Genomic DNA, 20,866 nt, shown 5'->3' with positions numbered 1-20,866 from the left:
TCCTTTTTACTGAAAACTAAATTGATTTTATCTACATCCAGCATCTCATTGTGTGTTACCTACACACAAACACAGAACTAATTTCCCAGGGTTCCAAACAATTAGGCTTGCACATTCAAACTGCATACATGAAAGCTTCAGAAAACAATTTTTATGGACAAGAGAGAAGCTAAACTGAAACAACATCACATTTGCAGACAGCTACCGTGGTGGTGGTCCGTGCTTGGAGTCAGTCATCCGAAAAACAGAATGACAGAGCAGTTTACTGCTGCCTGACTCTGGAAAACTGCAAAACACTGCCATATGGCTGGATGTCTCCATATGTCTCACTGTGACTTACAACTGAGTGAAAACCGCGAGAGGAGTAAACAAACATCACTGCAGAACACGCATATGAAAGCAGGCCGAGTGTAAATAAGTGGGGCGGCTGTAGCCCAGAGGTGAAGGACAGGATGTGTGGGGAGTGGGGCGTATACACACTGCAGAGGTATATTATAGCAGCTGATTTGCCTGTGAGGGAGCCGCTCAGTGGGCAACAGAGGCAGCTGCTGGTGTTAATGTATGTAACCACATGAAAAACACTGAGGCTGGGTCGGTTAACATGGAAGGAGAGAAACATTTAACTCCTTGTCGCTTTTAGACTTTTTTATCTAGTTAAACACAAAAATCTGACAGATGAAGTGAGAACATCTGCTGCTGAACCTGCAGACATCCAAGTTGTCCTGTTAGATCCTCGTTATTTACAAAGTAGGATATTCTTCCAAAATCTGTTGTCATTAAAATAAGAATACATTTTTAAACTTAGATTTATTTACTCACAGTCACAAGAGTGAAAAAGGTTTCCAATGTTTGTCGTACAAGTAATGAAATTATCAAAAACATCTTGAGGCATAAAAGCATCAAACAATTAGTTTTAATATTTTTCAGCATTACAAAAGGGGTCTTTTTTTATTCAGTTGTGCATGATAAATGGACTGAACTTATATAGCGCTTTTCCAGTCATACAGACCACACTAGAGCCACATTCACCCAGTTGCACTCACTAACGCTCACACATTCATACACTGATCGGTAGGCAACTTGAGGTTAAGTGCCTTGCCCAGGGGCACATCAACATTTGGCAGGAGGAAGCTGTAATTGAACCCACAACCTTCTGATTGCAAGGCAACTATTCTTCCTACTGAACCACAGTCGCCTCGTGATATCAGATCATTGGTCCTAATGAAGGCCTACGATAAAAACAGTGATTATTCTGTTATGGAAATCCCTCCACGTGTTTCAACTCTCGTCTGTGAACAAAGTTTGCCTTTACAAACTTTTTAAACCCTTTCATTTAAAAAAGCTAATAAATAAAAACCAAAATGAGATTTAGAAATTGATCTTTGAGTTTACTTATTGTTTCTTGTAACACTTTCCACGTAATTATATAAACAAAAAAAAGATCAACTAATCAAACTTAAGCTTATGTTAAGCTGACATCTTTGAGACACTACTAAGGCCTAATTATTTATCGCACAGAAGGAAAGTGCTTTCTCTTCAAGTAAAACTTTCAGTTAAATTGCCTCTTTTATTTTTATTTAACTTCTATTTTGTAGTCACATTAGCAGTAATATGGTAAAACCTAACTCACCTCTTAAAAGGCGATCACTGGAGAAGGATGAACACAGTCGTCCCATTTAGGTAACTTGCTATGGATATTTCAGTTACAGCATTTGCGATTTGACCTTTATAGGAAGTTGTTCATAACTGATCGCATTCATCAGACTTTACACATTCAGAAAAACTACAATTCAGTATATTGTAATTTTACTCAAAAAAAACCCAACTAAATCAATTTAAAAAATGCAGAGTACATTTAAACAAAAAATGATTTACTGCCTGTTCTGTATTTGTATATCGTTTCAAATTTCTGCAGTATGATTAGTAGAGCCTGACTAAGCCTCTAAAGTTGACCAGTAACAGTGGGTTAGGACCTCAGCAAAGCCGCAGGCTGATCACCTCCATGCCATGTTGCACTAATGCAGTAATTTATGCAAAAGTAGCTATAGGCATACTAAAAGTACTTTTTAGTAGGCAGACATCTGTATGAGCTTTGGGGTGTTCCATTACCTGTAACCCAATCATCAAAACTAAAATAGATATTTAAAAATATGTAATGAATCTGAGTTATACTTTTTGAATTGAGTTACTGAAAGAAATTATTTTTTTTTTTCCAATGAGATGCAACTGTTCTTCCTGCCACTTTTTCTGGTCACTGTGGGAACCTCTAGCTGTATTGTTTCCATTTTCGGGAAAAAAACAAAACAAAAACAAAACAAAGAACAGACAAATTTCTGAAAAGTAACTCTTTATTAATATTTTACAATCCTTTTATCATGGTTATGTTATTTAATTTTTTTCAGCGCCACTTTGCAAGTGTCATAATTCCATGCTGTCTGACGACAACAACAACAACAACAAACAGAAAATAAATGAACGAAACAAAAAGAAGAGGTTTAAAGAATGAGAGTCTGTTCAACACTTTTGACAAGGAGCAGAAAGAGATTCACATTTGAGCTCGACATCTCGTCCCGTCCACTTGTCAAAAATCAGTAAACAAAAAGGGCTAAAAGCAGGACTGTCAGTCAAGTGAATACATGTTGGGTTTTGCGTCTCGACTTTGTGGTTGGCTTTAAAAACAACCCAAACTCCTGTGGAGAAGTAACTGATCTTTAAAAAGAACGCGGATCTCTGTTCTCTCGTTTTTTTAAAATGATTTCCTCACTTCTGGAAAAAAAACCCAAAAAAAAGTAATATACAATCTTCCACAACAAATACAAAATATAAAGATGGTTTCTCTTTCAGCAGCTGCTCCAAACATTGGAGAATATTTATTTTTCATTTTATATATAAAAAAAAAAATAAATAAAAAATTTTGTGAAATGAAAAGGGCCGCTGTCGAGTACGAATACAGGCAAACACTTCTCACATGAGGCCAAAATTAAAAGTACGAATTGCTGCTGAAAGGTTGCTCGCTTGTTGTGCTGGCTGAAACATTTCCTCATAAAATGGTCAATTGAATACTTCCTGAGAAATAAAGGAAATATCTACCTGGCATGAAGAAAAGGAGGAGGAGGAGAGCAGTCTGACAGAGAGAAGGAAAGAAGAGGGAATTATGTGGACCTGACAAAACGAGCCTGTGGTCAGTGTGTCTAGGATGGTACATGGGATGTATCATGTCTGTGTGAGTTAACTGGGAATTTAATTAGATCGATCAGAGTGTAAACATGAAGCAGAGACCTGCAGGACAGAGGAGGAGTGGGCCGCAGTGCTGGTGTTTGTGCTCCTTGGCACAGAGAGGAGGAGGAGGATGAAGGAAAGAAGGAAGCTGAGCTTGTATGAGCATAACAAATCTGGCTGCTGGTAGCATCCAACACCTGCAACACTCATTGCACCTGGAGCTTTTTATGTTGAAGCATCACCTCTTTTAATCTGACTCTGGCTGAATCTAATCAAGCTTACAGTTTTAGTTTTTGCCGTTTTAAATCATCAGGAAGCAGAAAACAATCACACGAATGTTTCTGCGAAGATGAAAGGTCTGGTTTGGCTCTTCACTCACAAATTTCCCAATTAGGACTCATTACAAAATACTGAAGATTTTGACTTCACCAGAAAATCCAGGATATGCTGCTGTTGATCACCTAAACTGCTGGTTTAGTAGAATATGTCCTCCTGAAACCTTTAAGGTGAACTACAGAGCTCAGCGTGCAGCAACCTGAAAAATATGCTGCAACTGCTACTCTAATGCTTTTAAACCTTCAAATGAGCTGCAGATTTATGGCAAATACAGATAAAGAAGTGCACTGTAAATACAACAAAAGTGAAGGACTGCACCTTAAAATCTCACAACAAATACAAGTTAATAAAAAGCTGCAAAAGACAAAGAGCAGAGAAGTGACCTGAGACTCTTACTTCTTCAGATGTGTAAAAAAAGCTTACATCTTAGTTTATGTCTCATTATCAAACGTTTTGGAAGGTAAAAATTTGCCTTGGCAGCTCTGGTCCATTAGTTTGTGTTCCTGGATCATTTACATTTCATTTTATCTGCATTAATTGTGAGATTTTGAAGATGGGAAACTATTCAGTTCTGTTGTATTTGAAGGACCTTTTTAGATCTGATGAAAAACGTTTCTGTAATTGTTTTGCACTGTGTTTTTGCCGATGCTTTATTTAGTTGCAGCAGGCAGATCTCTCTGCCTCTGCCTACAGCCACCACAGTGAAGGTGAATGAAATCCACATCTGTACACCAACATACTCCTTTCTGAATGTTTTTGTCAGGATTTGTTTGCTTTTAAGGTTATAGACAATGAAACAAGTGTATCAAGGACAATATTTTCTCTCCGTTTTGATTCACCTCCTCCATGTTGGTGTGAAGAACTGTCTAGATAAACAGATACCGCCAGAGGAAAGCGACCTGAAGTTAGATTCTATTTCTGTAAAACCGTTTGCTGAGTGTGACATAACGCTGCCCACCAGGTAAGAGTCGGCTACTACCAGCGCCTCTCTGGCTGTTTGTCACCCTCCTCCACCACAGGCCTGACGGAAAAGTAAAGCTGGGCAGGATAAATTTGGACCTTAACAAAAATGCTCTTTGGGCTTTTAAAAGCAACACAACAGAGTTGAGCGAGGCCTGTGGTGCCACCTACGACAAACAGTTACCCACGTCGGATGTTAACGGAAAGGTGAAGGCAGGTTGTTGAAGCGAGAAACACTCGAAGGAGCAGCAGGGTGGAATGACAAAATCTAACATTTTCAGTACAAATGAAAGAAGTATGAACCTCTGCAATCATCTAACAGTGAGGGTAAGGAGTTTTTTTTTTTTTTTTAATGACCCAAAATCAAAATTTTTGTGGAAAAAGAGGCAGAAACAGTTTCTTGTTGCGATACGTTCAACATTCTCACCCTGCTGTGTAACTGCAGGCCAGAAATCTGTTGCAGCACATGTAGGTGACTTCCCGGCTTGTTTTTAAAGGGTATTTAGCCTGTTCTGTGGGTGATTCACCAAATCTTTTTGGTCCTCATGGGACTGAAAAAATGTAAAGCCAGCATAAGAGGAAGAAATAATTCTCTAATTACCAAGACTTTTCATGCCTGGTTGCTGATAAAGGATGCAAATAAAACTATGAGGAGGGGTGGGGGGGGATGGAGGGAAGGAGATGACAGGGTGGGAGGAATTGTCACGATCAGTGTGAGGATGGTAAGGCAGGGTTGGAGGGTCAGGTGGAAGGAAGGGGGTTTCAAATGTGCGCTTGCAAACCTGGCCATCCCCCCTTCCTCACCCCTACTCTGACCCTCCGGTATCCTTTCCCCCAGAGAGCCCTGGTCAAATCCAGGAATGTCAGCAGGCAGATCTTCATTCGTTTGGTTGTCTGTCCCTTCGTCGGTGTCTGTGCACGTCACTGGAGGTCTCGGTCCTCTAGGTACCGGTACTCAAATGTGAAGCCCTCTTTTTTCCGCTGGCCCCACTTCTCATAGTCGAAATAAATGTATGTTCCCTTAAATAAAATAAAAAAAACATTTATGAAATATTGGGAAAAATATATGAATTGCAGTGTACCCCAGAGAGGGGTCCTTAGCACACTTCCAATTTTTATTTACATCTTTTCTCTTAACTGAAGTCAAAACTGTCAAAACCCCTGAATCAATACTTTTCCAGATACAATTTTGCTTATGCTAACATTTTAAAATATAAATACAAAACATTAATATCAGTTTATGACAGATTTTTCTAGACTGGTCAGCCATCAATTATGAAATCTGCAAAAATTAGAGACCATATCAAAGGCTGGACAGGAGGACAGGTTGGCTGCTTGATGGAGAGATAGATGGGTGACTGATGAAATGACTGACATATGATGGAAAAGTGACTAAGTGTTTAGATAGATGAATGGATGATGGACAAACTGATGCATGGATAGGTGGAGAGATGAATGAATAAATCGTTAGATTGATAGATGTTGCAAGGAAACTATTTTAGGCCATGATATGTGAACTAAAGTCAGGAAATTTTCTTTTTCATATTCAGACTGGAAAAATACTAAAATCCAGTTCCATTCTTTTCCAAAGTTTTCCAGACTGTGCAGGAGTTGTGTAAAATCTATAGATCCCAGGGTGTAACTAATCTGAAAGCTCACGCTTTAATTTGGTAAAATTTAGATGAATCAGATTCGTCTCTTTTTGGTCTCCAAATTCCTTCAACTTGCTGGTTCTGGTCTTGGAAAGTTTTCTGACCGTGTGGATGTTGTGTATTTAACTGTAGGGGACTGTAAATCCATACTGACCTGCTCATACTCATCAGTGATGGTCTTGGGCTCTTCGTGCCTCTGAAACCACATCATGTACTTTGTGTGGAACCTCCACGACTGCTTCTTCAGGGCCTTGGCTGCCAGATACTGGGCCTTAGTGCCCTGCACAGAGGAGACGTGAAGAGGAAAATAAAAGGAAAGGCTGCTGTGTTTATAGTGTTTACCATCAGATAACCCAGTTTCTCTGATGTTAAACAAATGTCTGCACTGAAAGTTGGAAAGACATTTAACTCTCTTGTCCGGGTATTTTTTGAAAAAGTTGGAATCTCAGTTTTTTCTTGGCTAAATAAAGTATAAATCAAATAAAAATTAAAAAGTCTTAATTAGAATATAGGATTACCTCTAGGTAGTAAAAGATGAAGAACAACGTTTCCGTGGAAAGCCTCTGGTAAAACTCTACAGTGTCGGAATGAGGTGGTGGCATCTGGTGGTGGAAAGATTGGGTGGGGCAGGGGTTCCTCATGAGGTACTGCCTAGAACGTTATCATAATACATATATTTAATCTAACAAGAGAGGAAAGATGATCATGTTTTAACAGATGATACATATTTATGGACCCATTTACCAATTCAGATTAAAATCTTATCAAAACTCACAAATAAAAAGGGCAAAGTGACAAAATAAATCAAAATTAAATAAATCAAAATTAAGATGAAAACAGTATAACGTTTTTTGAATGTCTTATTATCTTATTGTCGTATTAAAACACTTAATTAACTTCCTAAATCAATAATTAAAAACTATTATATGAAAAAAATATACATAATTGTTTTTGGATTAATTCAATTATGTCATATTTCCTGTGCTGCAGTCCATCAGAAAACAACAAACTGTTGCTTCGGCTTGTCAAACAGAGGTGATTGGTCTGCAGTTTACCTGCTGAACAGGTTAACCATTCAAGCGTTTGGGTCTAACAGTGGTGACTCCCCAGACCCAGTCTGATGACTTGCAACACAGGTCTATACAATAATGATAAAAAAAAAATAAATACCAAACACATTTCATTACTGTATTGTATATGCTATAAATTATTGAAACATTTAAATAAATCGTGCACTTGTATATTTATTTTAACTCAAGTTATGTTATTAAACCAGAAGAGAAATGGTTTGCATGTATATTAGTATAATAACAGTAAAAAAAAACAGTTTTCATATATTTCATATATTACTTTACCTTTTCTTTAGATTATTGTAGTAGTTCGGTTTTGTTTCTTGCTTGTTAAAAACTTAAAAATAGACAAATTCTAATAGAAGTTAATTTGAAGGAAGATTTAGAATATCCAGACTTTTTTTTTGCCAGTAGTTACACAACAGCAGTGACACCATAAGGGTGCGTTTTAAAAGATTGAAAACTTCGATTTTTAAAAAAGACAAATAATATAAATTATCTGGGAAATAAAAACACCATCATAGAGTTCAGGCTCAACATGAACAAGATTGACTCCACACCACTAAAGTTTGCCTTCACTGATTCATAATAAACTCACTCAGTGCATTTTAAGCCAAATTCTGCATCTTTAGATCCTGTGTGCTGTGAAAAACAACAATCACCACATTATAAACTTTAAAGCAGTAGCACTCAGAATATCTGACTAATGTGAGCTCTTAAAATCAAACAGCAGAAATTATCGCTGTGGCTGTGAGCAAAAACCTAACCGCATGTTTGTTTGGAAGTGAATCAGAGTCAGGAAACAGAAAGAGATGGAAGCATTTTTCTGCTGCGACATTAAGACAACAGGTAGTGTTGCAAAAGCTGTCGAGTGTTTCGATTTAAATGTCAATTGTAGCTGTGTGGGCTGCAGATACAGCAGCAGTAAACTGGCTTCTGACGATGGCTGCCATGGATCTGTGCAGCTGTGCTTCATTACTGAGAACATCAGAGCTTTAGAAAATATGAAAAGCACTGCTGATAAAAGTGTCTAAACTGCTTTTCTTGCATGGAAATCAACTGAATCTGACCTTCCTGTAAAACGTGACATCACAAGAAAAAAAAAAGATAAGAACTCAAAAATGAAGATGTTTCATCTTTCTTTAGAGATTAAAGCCTAAACATTTGTTTCAGTGTTAGATTGTACCTGTAGACTTCAGTTCACAGCCGAATTTTGACAAAACGTACATTTCTTTCTTTGAACCAATATGATATCCAGAAATGTAAATGAGTTTTGATTATTGCTGTGTTTAAAAAAAAAAGAAAAAAACAAAGTAAAAATATCCTTATTCATTATTTTCTGAACTATTAAGCAATGTTTGTTTATTTAAGAGCTTTGTTTATCATTTATGACAACTTTTGTAAAGAATTTTATTGGAGACTTTCAACCACCTTTAAAATAGTCAAAAAAAACAAAACAAAACACAAAACCTTCGTTTCGAGTTCCGTTTTCCAGTGGTGACGAAAATGTGCTCTTATTCAACAACTGCAGGTTTGAAATATTTCTACTGGATATTAACATTTTTCTTTGACAAATACAGGAAGCTACAATTTTGTTTATAACATTCAATAAAAGCGTTAAAGCTCGGGAAACGCTCACATGACATCCTGGATCTTCCCAACAGCTCAATAATCCATCAAAATTAATTCTGGTCGGAAACTTGCTACCCTGTTTATTTACTGCTGGTTAAAGCTTGCAAACACATTGTTACCCCATATCGTCCCCGGCATCAATAAGTTTAGTTTCGCCTCCAATCTACTTCCTTTTCATACTTGTAACAAAACTATTTCATACCCATGTACTACCAACACAAATACATTTAAATGATTATGGTAAAGTATTTTGATAAAATACAGAGATAATTGACAATTCAAATCCTCAATCGACTTGAGATACTACTTTCTACAGCCTTTACATTACATCCCATTTCAATTGATTGTGACCTCGTTTCCCCTTTAGACAGGTAAACGTTCATGTTAAATGACGTATTATGACTCCTGATCAAGGGGCATAATGAAATCTTATTATACAATTTTTTTTTGGGTATTAATGACCTTTAATGAACAGCTAGAACAGGATGTAGAGAGAACGGGGAGACTGGCATCAAATGGCCCGAGACTGGGAATCGAACCCCGAACAACTGTGTCAAGGATGATGCGCTCTTCATGTCGTGCCTGCTCTACCAACTTAGCCACCTAGCGCCCAGGACAAAGGCTGGTTGCTGAGGGCAAAAAGTCCCATGGTAGGGCTTTCCTTTTTGTGCCCAAAAAAAGCTTAGAAACATTCTGTCCTTTTACCAACATTTATAAATTGTTATTCTTTGGTGCAGTAATTGGAATCCCTTTCAGACATTAAATAAAATGCTAACGCAAGGTGCATTCATTAGAGGATCTTAAATATTTTTTACAGATGTCTTTCTGTGCTTTCACCGAACATTTTACAATAATTTTAATGAATGATAAGAACTGTGAGAATTTTACTGCACCTGATTCTCTCCGAGTCAGACGGGTGGGGCATGTGCGTCCACGCCGCCTCCTGCATGGCCTGTTTGTAGAGCTGGTCTTTGGAAAGGGGAACCGGCCCCAGTGGACAGACACCCAGTGACGGGAGGATGCTGACTTCTGACAGGGAGGACTGAGGTGCTGACGGGGGCCCCGACGGGGCCGTAGTGCTGCTTGGGAAGATGTCTGAGAAGAGAGAGGAAGAATCAGGGAATGAAATGGTTGAGGTGAAGGGAAGAGACGATGCAGAGGGAGGAGAGACAACAAGAAATAAAGTTCAGTCAGGGATGATTATATCAGCTGAAGTCTTTGTTCAGAAAAGGCTGAGAGTGGGAAGGGAGATGACATTTAGTTCCACTAAATCTGCTGCATTTCTATTTCTGCTCCGTGGTAACCCCCTCTCTGCCCTCATTACAGCATAGGTTGGTGTGAATCCTACCTGAAGTGAGGTGCAGGGAGGACACATCTCCCTCAGTCCCTGAGCTGGGCGCTGCTCGCTCGGCCATGGACCTGCTCAGAGGCTCCTGGGGCTGAGGACAGACAAGGACACTCATGGGAAAATGGATTATCCTGAATGCATGTGCAGAGTTGCTGCATCGTTCTTAGAGGAGGAACGAGAGTTCCCGCTTCACGGATCATGTTGTCAAGGAAATACGTTATTTTACTTTTTGGACTTTATTTTTTGTTGTTGCAACTTCTGTTCCATCACTCCTCCAGGTACATGGGGTGATTTCAACACAAGAAATCAAGGACAAAAGAAAAAAAGAACTCTTTTTGGAAAGATTTTGAGGATGTTTTTATATGTCCTTGACATCTATTATTTTATAACACAAAATTGAAGACACTGCAATCCATGCCCTGTGGCTGCAAAGCAAGCCCTTATCAGCCCCTCACCACCATGCATAACAGTTGGTACCAGGTGTTTGTTCTGATATTCCTAAAGGTTTGCCCAAAGGACATTGTTCCAGAAGTGTTACAGCTTATCAACATGAAACTTCGCCAACCTGAAGTTGTTCTTTTAGGAAGGACAAAAGTTTTCTCCTAGCAACGGTTCCAGACATCATGCATTGTTAAGTCTATCTAACTGTCCTTTATTAACTGTAGATAAACTGAGGCTTTTGAAGTCTGAGGTGGAGTTTTGGGGTCTTTCACAATTTCTCCGAGCATTTCATGCTCTGACCTGTGGCTGAATTTGCTGAGATGTCAACTTCTGGGTAGACTGATAACCATTTGTTTTTCTCTTGTAAAATATTCTTAGAGTAGAAGAACCAACCAAGGATGTGTTCAGGCAGTTGCTTGGAGACGTTCTTATCGCCATTCTGATAGCGATTGGTCATTGCCGATGCCTGATGGTGATCAATTCAAGTGCGTTATCAGTACCCGGATGCTACTTTCCCTCTCCAACATGTTCTCTATTGATGTGAAAAAGGTGTACTTCATTTTCTATATTTGGCCTTAACATTTAGGCTTTGTAGTTCAACAACTACGTTTTATTGAAGAGGTTGGACACAACAATACTTAAATAAAGCCAAGAATAAATCAGTGCTATACAGAGATATATCAAGACACAATACTTCATAGACTTTTTAACTTAAAGATATGTCGTACACCTTGCATCTTATGTCGAAGGCTGTTTCAATTTTACAAATTCTATATATAAATACTACCAAAGTTAGCAGCTTGGTGGCAATAAAACAGTTGTCAGATATAAATTTGGGTTAGAATGATACCTGGTGGGTTTACATAAAACAAAAAGGAAATACTGTTTGTGGCAACCTGCTAGTAAAAAGTCCCAAAAGATCCCAGAAAAGCTTTAGAAGACTTTTAGAAAACCCAAAGACGATCGATCAAGGCCACTTTGAAAATGCACCGCATTGCAAAATTATTCATATCCCTTAAAATCTTTCACATTACAACGACAAACTGCATTATGCTGTAGTTCTACTGGCCAACACAAAGAGTTGCATAATTGTGAAGTGGAAAAAAATTATTATTTTTTATTTTTCTTTACAAATTATCTAGGAAGTTTAGTTGCCATTTGTTTTCAGGCCCCTTTACTCTTTTACCCCTGATAAAAATCCCCTCAAACAATAACTATAAAAACTCAGCTAATAAGTAAACAAAGGCAACCTCTGTGCAAATACAGCTGTTCTATAAAGGCCTGAGAGGTTGATTAGAGAACATTAATTAAAGCATCATTAAGATCGAGGAACACAGCAGACAGGTCAGGGAGAAAGTTGTGGAGAACTTCAAATCAAGGTTTGGATATAAAATATCCCATCATTCTAAAATGAAGAGTATGGCCCAACGGCAAAATGGACCAAAACATGACTGTCTAAACGGACAGACTGGGCAAAGAAAGCATTAATCAGAGATCCATGGTAAATCCGGAAATGCTGCAGAGCTCAATTGGGAGAATTTGTTGACAGGATAACTGTCTGATATGCTCTCCACAAATAATGCATTTATGGAAGAGTGGCAAGACAGCTGAAATGCCAAAAGAAAGCCCAATAATTTCTCTCTATAGTGTGCCACAAGCCATGTAGCAGACACAGCAAAGACGTGGAAAAAGGTGCTCTAGTCAGATGAGACAAAAACGATATGGGCTGCAGAAAACCGATGGTGCACATTAACCTAAAGGCTAATCAGAGATGATGGCAATCTGAATGCCGTTAAATAGAGGACGATCTTGGGAGAAAACCTTGTGGAGACAGAAAAAGACTTGAGTGGGGCGGAGGTTCACCTTCTAGCAGGACAACAACCCTAAACATGAAGCTAAGGTTAAAGCAAACATGTTTTCACCAAAGCAATTACATGTGTTAGACTGGATCTAGATCTACATTTTTATTGAAATCCAATGTCAGAACTATGCACTACTTGTGCTGGTTTGTCCTATAAAATCCTGAATAAAATACAAGTAGTTTGAGCAGTGTAAATGCTTTTGCAAGGCACTATATGCATGCAAGTCTGATTATAAAAAAAAAAAAAAAAAAACTATCAAAAAAGTTAATTTTTAAATTGGAAATTTGGCCAAGCAATACCCAATGCAATTACATGATGCATTAATTAACAGAACTAATTTGGTGCTTCATCTCAGGGGTCAGCAGGGAAAAGGAAAAGGAGAAGATGAGCTGTATGGTTGAATGCATGAGAGGAAGTCCTGTTAATGACTGAGAGCATCGTTTATAAAACACACCTTTATTATCCCACCATGACCAAACTGCATGGAAGAGGTTTGTTTCAGTGTGATGCCGTTTTCTCACCTTGATGCTTTCGGATGACTGGGAGTAGGACAGCGGCCCGTTCTGAAGGCTTCCACCGCTCGTTGTTTTAGCCTCACTGTATGAAGCCGGGGACGGGGAGGTGGACGACAAACCCATGGGGCCAAGAAAACTGGGACCAGTTTCCTTACTGGCAAGGAGGAACAGTGATGTACTCAAACATCAAATTTATACATTTCACATACAGCAACATATGCTGAATAAGGGTTCAAAGTTCAGGCAAACATTTTATAATAAACAATACATACAAAAGACGAAACAAAAAAAAAACAAAAGGAATAAAAAAAATCCCAAAATTTAGGATATATAATGGAGGAGAAAATAAGAGTCAAACTTGTTTCCCTGTTTCTGATTGAATACTTTCAACTTACAGCTGATTGGCTGTGGAGGTCAAAGTTGAGGATTGGCTGCTTTGGGATTGGGTGGCACTGTTGAGGGCAGAGTCTGTTGTGCTATCTGCTACCAGGGCACTGTGACCTGTTTAAGATGGAGCAAACAGTCAAAATGAACTCTGCATCAAAACAAATAAATCAAAAAAAAAAAAAAAAGTTAGAAAACTTCACAAATGATCACTGAAAGACAACAAATTCAATATTAGGTAAGGTCAAATATATTTTGATGAGAATTAGAGTTTGGTGACCTAGATTTTTTGGTCCTGCTGGTGTCAGAGCAACCCTGTGTGCAGTTCTTTCTGGCGCCTCCAATGACATGTGCCTTGCTTTGTACTAGCGCTTAGGCAGGACTGTGGGACGGAGGTCACTTGAAACTAACATTTTCTGATGCCTGTTGTGGTTTTTAACAGAGAAAGCGAGAGGGTATGCACAAACTACACCTCTATCCCAATTTTCAAAATGTATTATAGGTTTTGTTTTAATGACACTGAGGTTAGACAAACTATGTTTTCCCTCCGTTTAGGTGCTAGTTTAATCAGCACTGTGCCTGCGTATGTTAACGGGCAAATTTTGTGCAGCTGAAAAATTAATTCGTAGACATTTTAACTTTAAACCAAAAACTCATGAATAATAGTTAATTTTTAAGTTACTTGAAAATGTTGGTTTTCCTTTTCATATTTTAATTGAGGCATTTCACTGAGGCAAATATTTGTCCATTTCCAGTTCACCGTTGTCATATTCAAAACTAATTTATTTTGTAAATACAACAAAAATAACTTTAAATCAAGCTGGAGGCACTTTATACAGTTGTATTCATCATAAAAATTCCAAGGAGGCTCATTTATCAGAAGTACAAATTTAAAATAAACTTTAAGCAGATTTTAAACATACCTTAAGCCCACTGTATTAAAATAATTTTTTTTATTGCTCTAGTCTTAAATTTTGTGTTTTCAGTAGCTGTAAGCGGAACATCATCATAACAGAAGTAAAGACTTTAGTCTGTGTGTGTAATTATATATTCTATATATAGTGTTGCATTACTTTTTTTTAAACAATTTATTGAAGGGGTCTGTACATAAAATCCATATTTGAATGTGCAAATATCTGTACATTTTATTTTGTGGTATGGGAAAACATTTATTATACAAAAAAAGTAAATACATTTCTTCTGGAGGAAAAAAAATAGTATAGATTATTTTACATTTTATTTGAAAGGCTATTTAAAAAGGTCATGAGTAGCAGCAGTAAACATTTCTGCTACTTAGAGAGACTCCGAGTCCTGAGCTTCTAAATGTGTTTATTTATTTTTTCCATAAATATCTGCACATGGATGAATGGACCTGGGTGGAGATCAGATACTCACTGGTGCTACCATTCTGCTTCTGTTGGCTCGGCGGTCGAATGGACAGGGATGAGCTTCCTCCTCCAACTCCACTTCCTCCTGATCCTGAGCTGCCTCCATTGCTTCCGATAACTCCTATTCCGCTTCCAAGAGCCAAGCTTCCAACGGGGCTCTGAGACCCTAAGGAAGACCCCTGCACCCCTGATTGACCTGAACCCAAACCCAGAATCCCAGATCCGACACTGCCCAATACAGGGGATGTGCCAAGCATGCCTCCTAGTGAGGATGTCGGCCCGCCGACTGCGATGCTGCTGCTACCAATGGTGCCCGCTCCCCCACTGCTGGTCGTTGTGGTGTTGACGCCGCCGAGAGAGCCCGGTAAGCCTGAGCTGCCTGTGCCCGAGGCAGCCGCCTGAGCGTAGGGAGCTGGTGTGGAGCTTGATAGAAGGCCCACCATGGTACTCAGGGATGCCGGCATCCCTGACAGGCCGGAGCTGGTGGAGATGGAGCCTTTGCCCAGAGAGGGCCCCAAACTGAGGTCAAGGCTGTTGGAGACTGCCGTAAAACCAGACTGCGACTGGGGCTGGGAGTTTGAAGTGAGGAGCCCCTGTGTGCTGGGTGGTGAGGACGCCAAGGAGGCGCTAAAGCTGTTGGTGGAGGTGCTGGAGATGGAGATGGGAGCTGAAGAGCTCGCCGAGTTTTTGGCCTGCTGCTGCTGCACCGAAGGGTGAGGTGGCTGCTGCGTGGCGTTGCTGTAGCTGCCAGCTGAAGTGTTGGAGAAAGGACCCCCCACAGTGCTATGATGACTGCCTCCAGAGCTGCCAATACCTCCACCCACAACAGAGACCAGCGAGGATGAGGTGAGCCCCGAGGCGGAAGAAGACGAAGAGGAAGAAGAGGAGGAAGAAGATAATGACGAGGAGGGATTCCCATTCTTCACTGGAGACTGGAAAAAAACAAAAAGATCAGTTTGATTATTTGATTGTCAATTCTGCTACAGAGTAAATTTAATATAAGACTTGCAAATTATTAATACTGATTACAGGACTTCACTTCATCAAAAAGCCAAAGCAATCACTACAGTGGTCTACACTAAGGTTTTAGTGTTTTTACACCAACCTGACTGACTTCACTGTCTGTCGAACGTCCCCTCTTCTTGTCATCTTCTGAGTTCTCCTAGAAAATGCATCAAAATCAGGTTTCAAAGTAGCAACGACATCAGAAACAAGCTGCACCACAAATGATGCAAGGTAAAAAAAATAACAAAAATACATTTCTAAATCTCTTGAAAGTTTTTATTATTTTACATCTTAGAACATTTATCAGAACAACTAACATCTTTGAAAGAAGTTGAATTAATTATATTACAGCATTGCCTTTAACAGTCCAAATGCAAATAAATCTATTTGACTTTATCAAATGAAATCAGAATGTAAATCTATGTAAAAATCTAGATTTTAGGTGATTATACAAACAGAAAATGAAGAAATACTGAGATCTCAGTTGTTTGTTCCAATTCAACATTTTGTTGGTTCCATTACAAAAATCTATGAACAGTTTACTTAAATACTGTTAAAATGTGATCAGTGTAAGTCTTTTGAAAGAGGGAGCACATTCAAAAATATATTAACTGGCTAAGAAGACCGATACCTGCAGATTCAGAGGATCGGTTGCTGGTTTAGTTACTTTCACTGAAGAAAAGAACTTTCAGAATTAATGTTTTATTTACCAACAAAGCAAAAAAGTATTATGCAGATGCTATATTGTATCGGTTGTGAAGCAGTGATACGTGTGTCTATGTCGGAAAATCGGTGGAGTGAGTACACAAAACAAGCAGCGTTGTGTCTTGGGGCCGCCCAGGGAGAGGTAGGGAATTTTCCATTGCAGGATTTCTGCATATTTCCAAATTTTAAGGTCAGTACTTTATCAGACGAAATCCGTCCAGATTTTTCAAAACATCTTTAAAAAGGTCGTTTTTTTTTTTATTAGTTAAATAATTGGACAGTAGAACATCTAATCCCTGCAATGCTTTAGTGTTGGTGTGACCAAAAAAGTAAAACTTAAAATCACTTCTGATTACTGTAATTTAGCATGAAACATTCTCTTGATAATTTTATGAAGTCAATGTTAGTGTTAAACAGTCTCGCAGCAAGCTACAGAAGCCTGTCGAGGTTGAAGTTTACATTAAGCAGCAATAGTTGCATCCCGCACAAAATCTCTCACATTTCTTTTTAATTGCAGATAAAACACCTCTCCTCATCAGAAGTGAACAATACCACAACTCCTACACTTAAATATCAGACCTATAATAACTACTCCAGCTACACTCTGAATGAGGGTGGAGAAGCGGAAGAGATGATATGAAAGCAAAACAACAGAACAGTGAGGGCAGATGGCAAGGCACTTACAATAGCAACAAAGGCAATTATGTTCTGCGTGTATTTTAGATGTTGACGTGCCTTGACTTGAGGTAAATGTAATAATTGACTTAATTTTTCATGATTACCATTAAACCATTTCTCAGGTCAATGTCGAGACAATCTAAGCGATTATTTTGGTGTCAAGTTTCTTTACACTAATAGGTGGATTACAGTTGAACCTCATATTGAAGGATAAAAAAAAACAAAACAAGAGGAGCAGAAATAAAAAGGACAAATTAGTGATTATTTACATAAAATAAAATCATAAAACGAAAATGTTTTCTCACTGTAGTGCAAGTGGCAGGTGAAGGAGGGATTGGCGAGGAAGAAGTGGTGGAGGTCGGTGTGCTGCTGGAGTTCTGGAAGATCTCGTCATCCAAGTGCGAGGGTCCTGGTGGGGAGGTGGCGAGCAGTTGTTGAGCTGGAAGCAACAAAGACACAGAAGGTTTCAGCATCAATCACAAACTTGCATCTTTTGTACAGAATGTTTTGTAGATCAGGGTTTGATCAAGACCAATGCAGCTCAAACAGCTCATGGTTAGTTTCATTTATTCCTTATCGAAGGGTTCAAGTAATCAACAGATATGTACACATCCAGATGTGTAGAGATCTGATTAACGGACTGCAAGAACTGCCAATATTTGTTCAAAGGGTTTCAAGATGCAAGATCTTTACTGCAGGACTAAAAAAAAAATTAAGACATGGACATGTTGGATTAGCCAATGGCTGCTTGTTCCAAAAGACTCCCGCCTTTTCCGTACGCATTTTCTATACGTACGAAATTCATCCAGGTCGAGGTCGTCGTATATATAATCATTCTCCTCAAAGTCTGGATCTTGCGATGAGTCTATGTAGTACTCAACATCATCCTTTGGAAAGAAAGCACATATAAGTGATCAACACACTGGATTCAGTGTTACTTAAGTATCAAGGATTTAAGCTGTGTATTCGTGTAGTTTCTGTCTCTGTGCTCAGAAAGAAAGGTTCAAACAAACCTTGATCTTCCTGATGGAGTCGACCTGCAGCGAGTCATTGTCCAGCATTCTCAGTATTGTCTCCAGCATTCGGATGTGGTACCGATGTTTCTCAATAAACTTTTTTAGTTCCTCGATCCGGTCCTGCTTCTGTAGGACAACAACAACAACATGTCAACTTAATCACACAGTGTTTTATACCCTTAGCTGTAAAACGATTTTATTAACAAAATGTTATTCAACCAAATGCAAAGCTGCATTAATAATTTAACTCCAACAGCAGGGAACAAAACTGCATTTGAGGATAAAAACAGTTTAAAATTTAACAAGTGAAACATGCAGAAAGGTGATTGAGTGATTTAAAGCTGCATTATTAACTGCCACGTGCACTTTACAGCCTAATGTCTCATAAAGCACGCAGGCAGAGCACCACTTTGATTTCAATATTTCATTCTTTAAGTGCTGTTAATTCACATGTGCTCTGAAAGTTGGAGAACGCTCAAATTTCTATTTGCTGTAATTTGCCCCCAGTGTCTATTTAGATAGAACACAATGCGTGGGCCCAGTGGGCATCTAACAAACTGGCCAAATAGAAATTAGTAAAACACACTCACTGATAACGGTTATTAGGCTGCTTACGGATGAGATAAGCAAAACCGAACTTTCTAAAGCATTAACAAAAATGCTGCAGCACCACATTTTCATTCAACTTGCTTAACCATTTTTTTTATGTCAAAATTCCATCCTTTCCAGACTCAAATTAGAGTTTCAGTTTTTTTTTCCAGACATTATTTGAGAATTAATAAAAAAAAAAAAGCTCACTACCAATTTCATGCACATATTTTTTTTAAATGTTGCATCTGTCCGTTTGTTTTTGCTTGTTTTGTAGACCAATGGGACAAGGAATAAAGACAGAAAATACATATTTGTTTCATACTCATATTTTTCCATATGAATCCTTTTCAGGAAACACAAATCAAATTCCAGACTCTTCCAAAATGCAGAGGAACCCTGGAAGTCAAATTCAGACTAGAACTACATCCGAGCGTTTCAATAAGGAACTTTTAACCTTCTAACAAAGGAAATAACTCTCTGACTGAAATAGATAAATCTGTTAAAAACTGTACAAATAAACTACAAACATTGTGTTTTCTGAAATACCTGAACACAGCAGGAGACCAATAATTTACCCACAGTGAGGGAGATGCTTCCTTTAAGCTTTAAAAACGGGGTCATAACCCTAAAAAAAAAAAAATGAGACGCAACCTTGAAAAATCCTCAAACGCAAAAATTAAATCATCTGCTGTTGAACTAGAAAACAAAATGGCTTCCTGACCTTGAATCACAGGTTTCAAACTCCAGTCCTCTAGGGTTGCTGTCCTACAGCTTTTAGATGTCTCTCCTGAATCAAATAATTAAGTCACAGCAGATCTCTGAACTTCGCTACATGCTGTGAAGCCAATTTAGCCATTTAATTCAGGTGGTTTGGACCAATGAGAAATCTAAAAGCTGAGGGACACTCTTGGAGGGGGATTTGACACGTGGTGAAGATGTTTACAAACCAAACTATTTCAACCATTTCACTGTTTTAGTCACAGAAACTCAGCTCCAATGGACAGATTTACAGTCAGAAAGTTTAAAAGAGGATATTTTCCAGACTCACCGGACTTTTTAAGTTAATGTTCCTTATTAGATGAGGTTTTTTTTTACATTCAACAAAATAAGGGAAGGCATTCAGATTAAGTGTGTAATGTCTCATATCCATTTTCTAAAAGTTACAGGTTGTTAGGGCAGCAGTTTTAAATAAAGTACAGAGTATCTTTTCTTTAATACAGAACTATGTCACTGAGTGCAGCTCATCAATGTGTTTTAATACTCTAAAATGTCTACGGTTACTATTAATAAAATAATCACAACAAGAAGTAAAAGTAAAAAAAATATATTATGTGAAGACGTATTTTGCAAACATGCTTAGTTATCTGTGGTGTGCTCATACTGGCAAAATACTTTACTTTGATCATAACTGACAATCGGTAATGTGCTTCTTATTTTATGATGAAGATGAAGACCGTAATTGTCCTCTAGCTTAAAGGGTGTGGTTAGGATTTTGGAGATGTGGAGCACAAACACCCTTCCTGCAGAAGCGTTGATGTTTAATTCCCAACTGTGTCTTCAATGGGCGTCACAACCAGAACCATCAGTAGTCAAGCCTTTGATTTAATTGTTGTTTTTGTTCTTGATATTGGTCACTAAAAGACAAGATCTCATCAGTATTCAAACACTTGTTGACTTGATCCGATGTTTTTGGCCAGCTCCCTCTGATTCTCATTTCCAAAACTGTCTTTGTACAAACGCTCTGCATAGAAACAAGTAGGAAGGACCTTCAGGGAATATAATGCCCGCTGCGCACTTTCTCATTTCACTATCATGACAAATAAACTCCCATGACATTGTATGTACGTATTAATTCATAATTCAGAACATGCACGTTCTGTGTAATGACTGCACTGCCACATCAGTAGGTCCTCTATAAACAAAGTCCCTGGAGAGGACTTTAAAGGGAAAGTTGGAGTCAGAGAGACTTGGTCAATGAGGTTATCCTCGTTGGCCAGAGGCAGAAGATGAAAGCAGGGCTCGATATCTGACCTCTCTGCCAAAAAGGAGACAGTGAGATAAAAG

At 38.5% G+C, this 20,866-nt stretch overlaps 1 protein-coding gene across 2 annotated transcripts in view; it reads right to left on the bottom strand.

Annotated features, from left to right (window-relative positions):
* Window positions 1-2,330: 2,330 nt before the first annotated feature.
* Window positions 2,331-20,866, bottom strand: part of cnot3b (CCR4-NOT transcription complex, subunit 3b) — a 38,142-nt gene continuing 19,606 nt past the window's right edge. For both annotated transcript variants that reach the window (XM_047384142.1, XM_047384144.1), the window contains exons 8-19: window positions 18,209-18,337; window positions 17,992-18,082; window positions 17,501-17,634; window positions 15,913-15,969; window positions 14,815-15,739; window positions 13,431-13,536; window positions 13,042-13,189; window positions 10,218-10,308; window positions 9,763-9,964; window positions 6,686-6,818; window positions 6,322-6,447; window positions 2,331-5,535 (exon numbers count right to left, since the gene is read on the bottom strand). In XM_047384142.1, coding sequence (XP_047240098.1) covers window positions 5,437-5,535; window positions 6,322-6,447; window positions 6,686-6,818; window positions 9,763-9,964; window positions 10,218-10,308; window positions 13,042-13,189; window positions 13,431-13,536; window positions 14,815-15,739; window positions 15,913-15,969; window positions 17,501-17,634; window positions 17,992-18,082; window positions 18,209-18,337 — 2,241 coding nt within the window. In that variant the 3' untranslated portion in view covers window positions 2,331-5,436. The remainder of the gene's footprint in view (window positions 5,536-6,321; window positions 6,448-6,685; window positions 6,819-9,762; window positions 9,965-10,217; window positions 10,309-13,041; window positions 13,190-13,430; window positions 13,537-14,814; window positions 15,740-15,912; window positions 15,970-17,500; window positions 17,635-17,991; window positions 18,083-18,208; window positions 18,338-20,866) is intronic.

Source organism: Girardinichthys multiradiatus, chromosome 13, assembly GCF_021462225.1.
Source record: "Girardinichthys multiradiatus isolate DD_20200921_A chromosome 13, DD_fGirMul_XY1, whole genome shotgun sequence".
Classification (NCBI taxonomy): Eukaryota; Metazoa; Chordata; class Actinopteri; order Cyprinodontiformes; family Goodeidae; genus Girardinichthys; species Girardinichthys multiradiatus.
This window is presented reverse-complemented; position numbering and strand designations above follow the sequence as displayed.